The sequence below is a fragment of the Rana temporaria genome, chromosome 5, assembly GCF_905171775.1.
Source record: "Rana temporaria chromosome 5, aRanTem1.1, whole genome shotgun sequence".
Classification (NCBI taxonomy): domain Eukaryota; kingdom Metazoa; phylum Chordata; class Amphibia; order Anura; family Ranidae; genus Rana; species Rana temporaria.
The window spans coordinates 69,196,579-69,208,918 of NC_053493.1; the positions used below are offsets into that span (position 1 = coordinate 69,196,579).

General features: G+C 41.5%; 1 protein-coding gene across 4 annotated transcripts in view; it reads right to left on the minus strand.

Moving 5' to 3' along the window:
* Positions 1-12,340, minus strand: part of ZMYND11 (zinc finger MYND-type containing 11) — a 128,778-nt gene that overhangs the window by 57,290 nt on the left and 59,148 nt on the right. For 2 of the 4 annotated variants that reach the window (XM_040352685.1, XM_040352686.1), the window contains exon 4: positions 10,335-10,494. The exons of 1 other annotated variant lie outside the window; for it this stretch is intronic. In XM_040352685.1, the coding sequence (XP_040208619.1) occupies positions 10,335-10,494 (160 nt within the window). Of the gene's footprint in view, positions 1-1,379; positions 2,064-10,334; positions 10,495-12,340 lie in introns of those variants that run through there. One more of the 4 variants, XM_040352687.1, reaches the window with a different exon arrangement.

Genomic DNA, 12,340 nt, shown 5'->3' on the forward strand with positions numbered 1-12,340 from the left:
TTGTAAAGAAACCATCTAGGAAGTAAGAGAAAACACTTGAAGAAATGCACATAAAAAGCACCAAAAATATTGTGACAGCACACAAATATATATTAAAGAAGAACTATAACCAAAAGTTTTTCTTAATTTTGGAAAAAGACAAGGTTATAACCCCTGTCAGCTTTTTTGCCATCTGTGTCCAATTTGGGAGATTTCCCCTCACCCCATGTCTCTAGCTAAAACAGGAAGTGAGAGGAAATCCATTTAAAGTGAGGGGATCCCTTGTTGTCACCAGTATGGATGAGCTGAACACCTGGGGTCAGTTCGCACTAGAACATGCGAACAGGCAAAAAATGTGTTCAAACACGCGAACACTGTCAAAGTCTATGGGACACGAACATGAAAAATCAAAAGTGCTAATTTTAAAAGGTTAAGATGCAAATTCTTGTCATAAAAAGTGTTTGGGGACCCGGGTCCCGCCCCAGGGGACATGTATCAATGCAAAAAAAAAGTTTTAAAAACTGATGTTTTTTCAGGAGCAGTGATTTAAATAATGCTTAAAGTGAAACATTCCTTTAAATTTCATACCTGGGGGGGGGGGGGGGGGGGGGTGTATAGTATGCCTGTAAAGTAGCGCATGTTTACCGTGTTTAGAACTGTCCCTGCACAAAGTGTCATTTCTAAAAAGGAAAAAAAGTAATTTAAAACTACTCGCGGCTATTCATGAATTGGTGGGTCCCGGCAATACGGTTAAAAATCATAGAAAGAAATGGCAGGGCCCCCCCAGTCCATTACCAGGCTCTCTGGGTCTGGTATGAATATTAAGGGGAACCCCGAACCAAAAAAAAAAAAAAAATGCGTATCAGGCCCTTCAGGTCTGGTATGGATATTAAGGGGAACCCTGTGCCTTTTTTTTTTAAATGGCGTGGGGTTCCCCCCAAAATCCATACCAGACCCTTCAGGCAAGAATTCTGCTTACAATCAATGTGTTAAAGCAAACTAGTGCTCTGCCTGCACAGGTAAAGCGCAGCTTCCCTTTAACATTCCCATTACAAATAGAAACAAATGGGAGCTCTCTAAATGCACATAAATGTATGTAACCATTTCCTCAATGGTCTCATTCACACTAAGTGTGTACCTGCATTTAGTTGCAGTCAGTTTAGCTGTGTCTAGAGAGAACAGAATTCTGTGTGCCCAGATCGGATTAAAGATTGCAATAGCATCTAAACTAGCTTTAAAACAAAAACTACCAATTGCAGGAAAAAGTGATGTGGGAGGCATAATAGCTGTTTATACTTTCCAGATTACGTATCCTGCACTTTGAAAAGCTAAAAGCAGGGTTGTCCGTGTGAATGAGATCAAAATCTGATTTTAAAACGAGATGCAGGAAAACAAATTACCTTGCTTGTGCAGCAGATCTGTGCCAGTGTGAATGTAAGTTAGCGTGTGCCTGTAAAATGGGTCTATCCTGTTTATGTAGCACCCAGCCCAGAAATTAGGTAGGTGGTGACATTCTATCTGCATACATTTCAGCTGCTTGCCTATTTACATATATATCAATTAAGAACTGGTCCGACACTTCAAACATCATGTCAATTAGATTAGTGAAAAGCACACTGTAAACGTGGCTTTATAATTAAATCAAATCTATGGTCACAGCTTACACTTTCATTTTTTAACATCAGCATAGTAATACAAATCAATTGCCATTTTTGACAAACCAAGATAAGCTTACATGAAAAATCTGCTTTCAGTTTGTGAGTGCTGCCTGTCTGCTGCCATCTCTTTCCACAAATTCCTGAAGTCACTGCATGCTTTGCAGCTTCTCGTCTGCTGTCTACTCTTCATTTCTAAAGACTACATATCCCATGGTACCTTGCTCTCTGCAAGCAGTGATTTTCATACTGATTCCATCTCCTGAAACTCCTCCTTTCAACACCCCTGTAGGTCAAAAGGCAGGCTCTGTAAAATGTGTGACACAGCACCACAGATAGAGCTGCACGATTCTGGATAAAAAGAGTCAAAGTTTTTTGCCTAGAATAAAGATCACGATTCTCAGCGTAACATCATCTTTCACATACCAAAAAATTGGGCCAACTTTACGGTTTAGTTTTTTTATTAATTCATTGAAGTGTATTTTTCCCTAAAAAAATGCTTTTGAAAGACCGTTGCGCAAATACAGTGTGACATAAATAATACAATAACCGCCATTTTATTCTCTGGGGCCTCTGCCAAAAATATATATAATATTTGGGGGTTCCAAGTAATTTTCTAGCAAAAAATACAGATTTAACATGTAAGCAGCAACTGTCAAAAAAGGTTTAGTCTTTAAGTGGTCAAACTGACCTCATTTACCAATTTAAAAAAAGCCCAATCTGGACCCTGGTTGTCTTTCCAACTACAGACCCATTTCAGCTAAAGGTTTCCTGGCCAAACTGGTGGAATACGAAATTTTTCTCCAACTTCAGTCGCATTCAGAGACAAAGGGTCTGTTTCACGACTCGCAGTCCGGATTTCGTCCGGGCCGTGGGATCGAGCTCACGGTCCTTTTTACCAGAGAGAAGCTGCTCGGGGTCAGGGACGCGGGGGGGGGGGGGGCGTCTGCCTTGGTGCTCCTTGATCTCTCCGCGGCCTTTGACACTGTAAAACTACGCTATGTTGATTGCCAGGCTGCGGGATGAGTTTCACATTACAGGCTCTGCTTTACACTGGCTTTTAGACTTCCTCACTCACAGGACCTTTCAGTTCAAAACCGGTCCTTTCCTATCTGCCATCAGCACCCTGAGTTGTGGGGTGCCTCAGGGCTCGGCCCTGTCGCCATGGCTATTTAATGTGCATCTTCGGCCGCTTGCGAATCTGCTGGACACCCATGCAGGGTTTAACTGGCTGTATGCAGACGATGTCCAGTTGGGCGTTGACAGCCTATCCGACCCTGCTCCCGGTCTGCAGCTCGCTTCTTGTCTATTAGACATCAAACAGTGGATGGATCACAATTCCCTCAGTCTAAATGCTAAAAAGACAGAAATTCTTATTTTCGGACGTATTGATCCAGCGACGTATTGATCCATCGGTCTTTCTGGGGAATTGGCCTACGAGCCTTGGATCGTGTCCTGTTCCGGTGAATCAAGTCCGTGTCCTGGGGACAATATTTTACTGTAATTTGAATTGGATACCCCAAGTCAATCAATGTATCCGTAACGCACTGTATTACATTAGGTGTCTGAGAAAGGTCAAAAATCTATTCTCTCAGAACCACCGGAAAGTTCTGGTTCAATCTCTTGTCAACTCCCGGATTGACTTCAACAACATTGTGTATCTGGGCATGCCTTTAAAGTGGCTGAAGAAAATTCAGCTCGTACAGAACCAGGCTGCCAGACAAATCACCGGCCTAAACAGGCGGGAGCATATTACCCCTACCCTGCGATCACTGCACTGGCTCACTGTGGTAGATCGCGTTGAGTTTAAGGCTCTTTGTCTCACCTATCGTGCTCATCATGGGATGGGCCCGCAATATCTGAATTCCTTGATAACGCGATATGCTCCGGCACGAGCACTCAGATCATTAACAGCTGGTCTTGTCACTTGTCCATCTGCCCGTTTGCTTACTTTTGGGGGCAGGGGCTTCTCTGTGAGAGCTACGGCTCTATGGAACAATCTCCGTGCCTCCATTCGGTCACTACCTTCTATTATGGCCTTTCGTAAAAAGCTAAAAACCTGGCTTTTTGAGAAAAAGTATGCCGAGTTATGTTAGTTCTCTCTGGTGTTTTCTGTTGATCTGTTTCTCGGTCTTTCTTGCCCTTCTCGATCTTTCTTTTCTATTTCCTTCACTCCCCGTTTTGATTTATTTATCTTCAGTTATGCTTCTTGCGCTTAAAAACTGCCCTGACGGGCCAGTATTTGGCGCACTATAAATCTATTAAATCAATCAATCAATTCACATCCTATGCCATGACACTCAAAATTGAGCCCGGGTGCATCCTGTTCCCACTGATCATCTTAGAGATGGACTCCAATCAAGTTGTAGAAACAACTGTGGTAAATTCAGTTGATTGGACATCCTTTGGAAAGGCACACACCTGTCTTTATAAGGTCCCACAGTTAAAAGTGCATGTCAGAGCACACACCAAGCCATGAAGTCCAAGGAATTCTCTGTAGACCTCCGAGACAGGACTGTATTGAGGCACAGATCTGATTTTAGCTTGTAAGCAACAAGTGTCATAAAAGGGCTTAGTCTTTAAGTGGTTAAACTGACCTCATTTGCAGACCAAAGTTCACCCCTTTGATCTAAAAGAACCAAATGATACAATGTTTCTTTTTATCTCTCATCACTGAGAGCCGGTTCACACAGGGGCAACCCCTAAGTTGCCCCAAGTCGTCTGGTTGAGAAAATAAATGGAAGTGAATGGGAGCCATCTTAATACACACTATTGAAGTCGCTCCGACTTCAGAAAAGGTTCCTGTACTACTTTTATCCGACCTCTAGGCAACTTGTACCCATTGATTTCAATGGAAGTCGCCTCAGAAGTCGGATCACTGTCTTAACTAAAGCAACAATACAGGAAGATAATATACATTTCTCAGGCAAACCCCTCCCCCTCCCTCCCACAGAGCCGATTGTTGTTTGATTGGCCACTGGAAAGCCTCCTGTCCTGGAGGCGACTTGAAGGTTGCCTTGTACTGTCCTGGTGGCAACTTGAAGTTGCCTGATTCATACTCAAGTCGTATCCAAGTTGCCTCCCAAAGTCGTGCTAGAAGTCGTGTTGCACCTGTGTGAATCGGCTGTTAGCAATGTTGTGAAAGTTTGCCAGCTGGCTTTATTTTTTTTTCTTTTGCAAGCTGAGCAGAGAATGGCTCTGCACTCGTAAATTGTGGAAATGCTGGATTAAGATCGCGGGGGGGCGTTTGAATCGAGATCGTGATTTTTTTAACATTTAATCGTGCAGCTCTACCCACAGAGCATAGTGAATATGTGTCACAGAATTAATAGGAGTAAATGTGTGGGGATCTTCACAACTTTAAGTAAGCTGACAGCTTGAAATAATTGAAACCTAATCTGGAAAAACATAACGATTTTGCATTTTGACAATAGATATGCTTTAAGCTGGCGATACAAAGCTCCATGTCGATACCACTGGGCTCTCCAATCGAATGCACTCACTGTTATTCAAGTGGCGGTTGAGGCTGTATGAATACAATAGCTGGCAGCGAAGATTTCTACATTCACGCTGCTGAGCATAGATGAAGGAAATAAAGTGATTCTCTTTCATTTTTTCCATGGCTGAACAAGAGAGAAGTACACATGTGTGGCTGGCTTTAGTCTTCTGTAACCCATTAAAGAGCAGAACCAAAAAAGATGGATGAGGAGCACTGTGGAGCCAATTAGGTTATATTTCATGACAGAAAAGACAGCAGGGTTAGAGAAAGCTGCAAGTGTGATGGCATCCCATCAGGAGGGTGTGGGTAGATTAGCAATCAAGCTGTATTGCTAATAAGGATAAGTTCACTTTAAAAAATAAATGCACATTTTTTTGCAGGTAAAAAAAAAAAAAAATAAATTACTATCTTTTCAGAAGCCTGGAAAGCATTGCACCAGTGATCAGCAGATTGCTGATGCCATGCAGGTCTCCTGTGGATTGTCAGTGTGAGACGTCTGGCTGTACATCATATGGCTAGGAAGTTTCACACCGACAGGAAGACTCAATAAACAGTGCCGTAGTAATTCATTGAAAACTACAAGCCACAAAGGATGCTGGGACGTGTAGTTCCTTCATACACAGAACCCTGGAGGGAGGGGCCAGGAGCACAGAAGAGGAACCCAAGAAGAGGAGGATCCAGGCTGCTCTATGCAAATCCACTGCAACAGATCAGGGAAGTATAACATGTTTGTTATTTTTATTAAAAAAAAAAAACAAAAAAAAAAAAAACGAGACTTTACAATCACTTTAACCACTTGTGGACCGCTTAACGCAGATATACGTCAGCAGAATGGCACTGCTGGGTACAGGTACGTTGCCCTTTAAGTGCCCAGCCGTGGGACGCGTGCAACCCGGTTCGAAGCTTCGTGACCACGCAAGCAGGACCGATCACGTCGGTGTCCCGCGATCGGGTCACAGGAGCTGAAGAACGGGGCGAGGCGAGTGTAAACAAACCTTCCCCGTTCTTCTCTGTGGCTTGTCACTGATCGTCTGTTCCCTATTATAGGGAACGACGATCAGTGACGTCACACGTCCAGCCACGCCCCCCTACAGTAAGAATCACTCCCTTAGGGCACACTTAACCCCTTAGCGCCCCCTAGTGGTTAACCCCTTCACTGCCACTTTCACAGTAATCAGTGCATTTTTATAGCACTTTTCGCTGTGAAAATGATAATGGTCCCAAAAATGTGTCAAAAGTGTCCGCCATAATGTTGCAGTCACGGAAAAAAAAAAAAACGCTGATCGTGTTTACTAGTAAAAAAAAAAAAAAAAAAATTATTAATAAAAATGCCATAAAACTATCCCCTATTTTGTAAACGCTATAACTTTTGTGCAAACCAACCAATAAACGCTTATAGGGGATTTTTTTTATCAAAAATATGTAGAAGAAGAATACGTGTCGGCCTAAACTGAGGAAAAAATAAGGTTTTTTAAAATATTTTTTGGGGATATATTTATTATAGCAAAAAGTTAAAAATATTGATTTTTTTTTCAAAATTGTTGCTCTATTTTTGTTTATAGCGCAAAAAATAAAAACTGCAGAGGTGATCAAATACCACCAAAAGAAAGCTCTGTTTGTGGGGAAAAAAAGGACGCCAATTTTGTTTGGGAGCCACGTCGCACGACCGCACAATTGTCAGTTAAATCGACACAGTGCTGAGTCGCAAAAGAGGGGCCAGGTCCTTTACCTGCATAACGGTCCGGGTCTTAAGTGGTTAACCCTTACAAGACTGAACAGATTTACAAAACCAATAGCAGGTAAGCAATTTCAAATATATGCTTTTATCTGTGCATTTGGAGTTTATTTATGGGTCTGTGTAGATAGGACTTTCCTTTTTAACCTCCTGGGCGGTGTTCCCGAGTCTGACTCGGGGTGAGATTTTTGGGCAAGGATCGGTAACCCCGAGTCAGACTCGGGCTCGCCTCGCTGGATGTACAGGGAGTTTTACTTACCTTGTCCCTGGATCCAGCGATGCCACCGCGCTGTGTGAGCGAGCAGGACCTCGCTCGATTCACACAGTGCCTCCGTGTGACGCCGATCTCCGTTCCCTGCGACGTTACGACGCACGGGGACGGAGAACGGCGCCAAATTCAAAAAAGTAAACAAACACCTTACATACAGTATACTGTAATCTTATAGATTACAGTACTGTATGTAAAAAAAACACACCCCCCTTGTCCCTAGTGGTCTGTCCTGTGTCATGCATGTCATTTTATATAATAAAAACGTTTCTTTCTCCCTGCAAACTGTTGATTGTCCATAGCAACCAAAAGTGTCCCTTTATGTCAAAAATAGTTTTAGATCAGCTAAAAAACAGCGATAATAAAATTATAATCACTTGCAGAATTGTGTGATAGCGATTTGTGGGGAAATTCGTCATAAAAAAAAAAAAATAATGACAGCAACAATTCTGCAACTGAGCAAATTTCAGTGATTTTGATTTGATTACATTATTGAATAATTTTTATTATAATTATATTATTATTTGTTATAATTATTTATAATTATTTATTATATTATAATTTATAATTTTGTTTTTAAAAAAATGTCATACCCGGGATGCCTATTAGAAGCTTGTTTGGTCAGATTTAAGTGAGTTATTTCTAAAAATGACAGACCTACAATCTAAAACGCCAAATTTCCTTGCAAATAATGGTACTGCTTTCAGCATGTTTTTTCTGAAAGAATCATACCGCCAGGGAGGTTAACACTGAACTATTTGAAGGGACATTTTTAGGTAAGCATGTTTGCTCCAAATGCACCAAGCAGATATAGAAATAGAGATCTGGGAACACAGTAAGTTATAATATGAAATATAATGGATCATTACTCACAATGAACCTGTTTGTACTTTAAAAGGGGTTGTAAAGGTACATGTTTTTTTCACCTTAATGCATTCTATGCATTTAAAATTGGCGTCCTTTTTTCCCACAAACAGAGCTTTCTTTTGGTGGTATTTGATCACCTCTGCAGTTTTTATTTTTTGCGCTATAAACAAAAATAGAGCAACAATTTTGAAAAAAAATTCAATATTTTTAACTTTTTGCTATAATAAATATATCCCCAAAAAATATAAAAAAAAACTTTTTTCTCCCTCAGTTTAGGCCGACACGTATTCTTCTACATATTTTTGGTAAACAAAAATCGCAATAAGCGTTTATTGGTTGGTTTGCACAAAAGTTAAAGCGTTTACAAAATAGGGGATAGTTTTATGGCATTTTTATTAATAATTTTTTTTTTTTTACTAGTAAACGCTATTAGCGTTTTTTTTTTTTTCGTGACTGCAACATTATGGCGGACACATCAGACACTTTTGACACATTTTTGGCACCATTGTCATTTTCACAGCGAAAAGTGCTATAAAAATGCACTGAAGTCCCGTTTGCAGTTTGCGAGAAACTATCACCCTGAACACACCAGCCCCATGTGAACCATGGTGGTGGCAGCATCATGTTGTGGGGGTTCTTTTCTTCATCAGGGACAGGAAAGCTGGTCAGAGTTGATGGGAGGATGGATAGAGACAAATACAGGGCAATCTTAGAAAAGGAAAACCTGCTTGAGTCTGCAGAAGACTTGAGACTGGGGCAGACGTTCACCTTCCAGCAGGACAAAGACCCTAAACATACAGCCAGAGCTAAAATGGAATGGTTTAGAACAAGGGTTCTCAAACTATGGCCCGCATACGGCCCGCTGACTGCCCCTTTAACATTGCAGCAATCCCCCTCCCCTCTGCTACCTTTATTACACAAGACAAGAAACATGTTAGGTCGGGACAGCAGGTGATGAGTTACTAGGCAACGGGACATTCCCTTGCCTTTCACTTGCAAAGTCCCGCCCTTTGTCCGGACCTGCCCTGCTTCACGTCTTGTGTGATTAAGGTAGCAGCAGGGAGGGGTGTTGTGATATTATAGAAGTGTAATATCGATGGAGGGGCTCTGTGATGGGGCCGAGTCTGTGATGGGGCCGAGACTGTGATGGGGCCGAGACTGTGATGGGGGATCTGTTATGGGGGTGTATGTTATGGGGGGGGGGGCTTTGTGATGGAGAGATTTGTGATGGGGGATCTTTTATGGGGGCTTTGTGATAGATGACCTGATATGGGTGTTTTCTGATGGGGGGGGGGTCTGCGACGAGGGGGTTCTGTGATCTGGAGGGGGTTCTGTGATTGGGGGAGGGGCATCTGTGATGGGGAGGGGAGTCTGAAATAATAATAAAGTTTATGTTGATTAAAATTGTTTTTTTATTTTAAATATTAAATAGTTTTTTTTTCCCTGTTTTTTTGCACTGCAAATAAGATGTGTGTATAGGAAACTGTTCATATTTGTTTAAACTATAGTCCAGCCCCCCAACAGTCTGAGGGACCATGAACTGGCCCCCTGTTTAAAAAGTTTGAGGACCCTTGGTTTAGATCAAAGCATATTCATGTGTCCCAGTCAAAGTCCAGACCTAAATCCAACTAAGAATCTGTGGCAAGACTTGAACATTGCTGTTCAAAGACACTCTGCATCTAATCTGACAGAGCTTGAGCTATTTTTGTAAGAAGAATGAGAAAAAAAATTCACGCTCTAGATGTGCAAAGCTGGTAGAGACATCTCCAAAAGGACTTGCAGCTGTAATTGCAGTGAAAGGTGGTTCTACAAAGTACTGACTCAGGGGGGCTGAATACAAATGCACACCACACGTTTCACATATTTATTTGTAAAAAAATGTTGGAAACTATTTATAATTTTCCTTCCACTTCACAATTATGTGCCACTTTGTGTTGGTCTATCACTTAAAATCCCAATAAAATACATTTATGTTTTTGGTTGTAACATGACACAACGTGGAATACTTTTTCAAGGCACTGTACAACTGTACAAGTTAAATAATCTGGTTGGCTCAGTTCATCAGATTATAACTGCTCTTTGCACTTATGATGTGAAATTAACATGCTATAGATAAAAACACACACACACACACACACACACACACAGATTTTACAGCAGCAAACACAAAAGAGTGGCACAATCATACAAATAAATAAATACAAACTGTGACATTTTCCTCAGTTTCGTGTTATCTTTCCTAAATATCTCCCAGGATCATGGAACACAAAGCACTTTTTTTGTTATTAAGAACATATCAATAAGGGAAAATATTTTAGAATCACTACTTACGATTTCATCCCCTGGTAACCAGTAACCCTCCTGTTCAATTCCAGCTTTTGACCCCTTGCACCCCACTGTTAGTGTCTCCACTATCAGTCCATCCTTAACTGCAAGACTAAGCTGCCTTGTGATCTCCTTCGGATGCATACCATGGACCCGGGTCATGTACCTGGTAAACACACAATAAAGAATGCTAAGTTTTGTGTACGCTATTTCCTTCCATAATAGACATTCCACTAAAATGCAGCATTCAGTATTAAATTATATAAAAAATTGTAACAGCCTTCACTCCTTTAAAGCTTTAAATTTCAGGAAAAAAACACAACACACACTCATACAGACACAGATACTTCCCATATGGGGCCATGGAGCTGTGGCTGCGACCATAATTAAGGTGATATTAGAATTTTGTTTTTTTTGTTTAAAAATAACAAAAAATGTCATACTTACAGGTGAAACTCGAAAAATTTGAATATTGTGCAAAAGTTCATTTATTTCACCAATGCAACTTAAAAGGTAAAACGAATATATGAGATAGTTCAAGCCGTGATTTGTCATAATTGTGATGATTTTGGCTTACAGCTCATGAAAACCCCAAATCCACAATCTCAGAAAATTTGAATATTACATGCAATCGATAAACAAGGATTGCACATAGAACAATATCGGACCTCTGAAATATATAAGCATGCATATGTACTTGGTTTGGGCCCCTTTTGCAGCAATTACTGCCTCAATGCGGCGTGGCATGGAAGCCATCAGCCTGTGGCACTGCTGAGGTGTTATGGAAGACCAGGATGCTCTTCTGCATTGTTCGGTCTCATGTCTCTCTTGGCAATGACCCACAGATTCTCTATGGAGTTCAGGTCAGGCGAGTTTTCTGGCCAATCAAGCACAGTAATCCCAGTCATTGAACCAGGTTTGGTGCTTTTGGCAGTGTGGGCAGGTGCCAAGTCCTGCTGGAAAATGAAGTCAGCATCCCCATAGAGCTAGTCTGCGGAAGGAAGCATGAAATGCTCCAAAATCTCCTGGTAGACGGTTGCATTGACCCTGGACTTAATAAAGCACAGTGGACCAACACCAGCAGATGACATGGATGCCCAAATCAACAGACTGTGGAAACTTCACACTGGACTTCAAGCATCTTGCAGTGTGTGCCTCTCCATTCTTCCTCCATACTCTGGCTCCTTGGTTTCCAAATGAGATGCAAAATTTGCAATCATCAGAAAAGAGGACTTTGGACCACAGAGCAACAGACCAGGTGTGTTTTTCTTTAGCCCAGGTAAGACACTTCTTGTTGTTCAGGAGTGGCTTGATACAAGGAATATGACATTTCCAGGATCTGTCTGTGTGTGGTGGCTCTTGATGCACTGACTCCAACCTCAGTCCACTCCTTGTGAAAGTCCCCCACACTTTTGAATGGCCCTTTCCTGACAATCCTCTCAAGGCTGCGGTCATCCCTGCTGCTTCTGCACCTTTTTTCTTCCACACTTTTCCCTTCCACATAACTTTCTATTAATGGGCTTTGATGCAGCACTTTGGGAACATCCAACTTCTTTTGTAATTACCTTTTGAGGCATTCCCTCCTTATGGAGGGTGTCAATGATGTTTTTCTGCACAACTGTCAGGTCAGCAGTCTTTCCCATGATTGTGATTCCTACTGAACCAGACTGAGAGACCATTTAAAGGCTCAGGAACCCCTTGCAGGTGTTATGGCTTAATTAGCTGATTAGAGTGGGACACTTTGAGCCTAGAATATTGCACCTTTTCACAATATTCAAATTTTCTGTGTTTTTTTCGGTTTTCATGAGCTGTAAGCCATAATCACCACAATTATGTCAAATCACGGCTTGAACTATCTTACTTTGTATGTAATGAGTCTATCTCATATATTAGTTTCACCTTTTAAGTTGCATTAGTAAAATAAATGAACTTATGCATGATATTCAAATTTTTCGAGTTTCCCCCTGTACCTACTGTATGCAGTTGTTTTGCCCAGAGCAGCCTGGATCCTC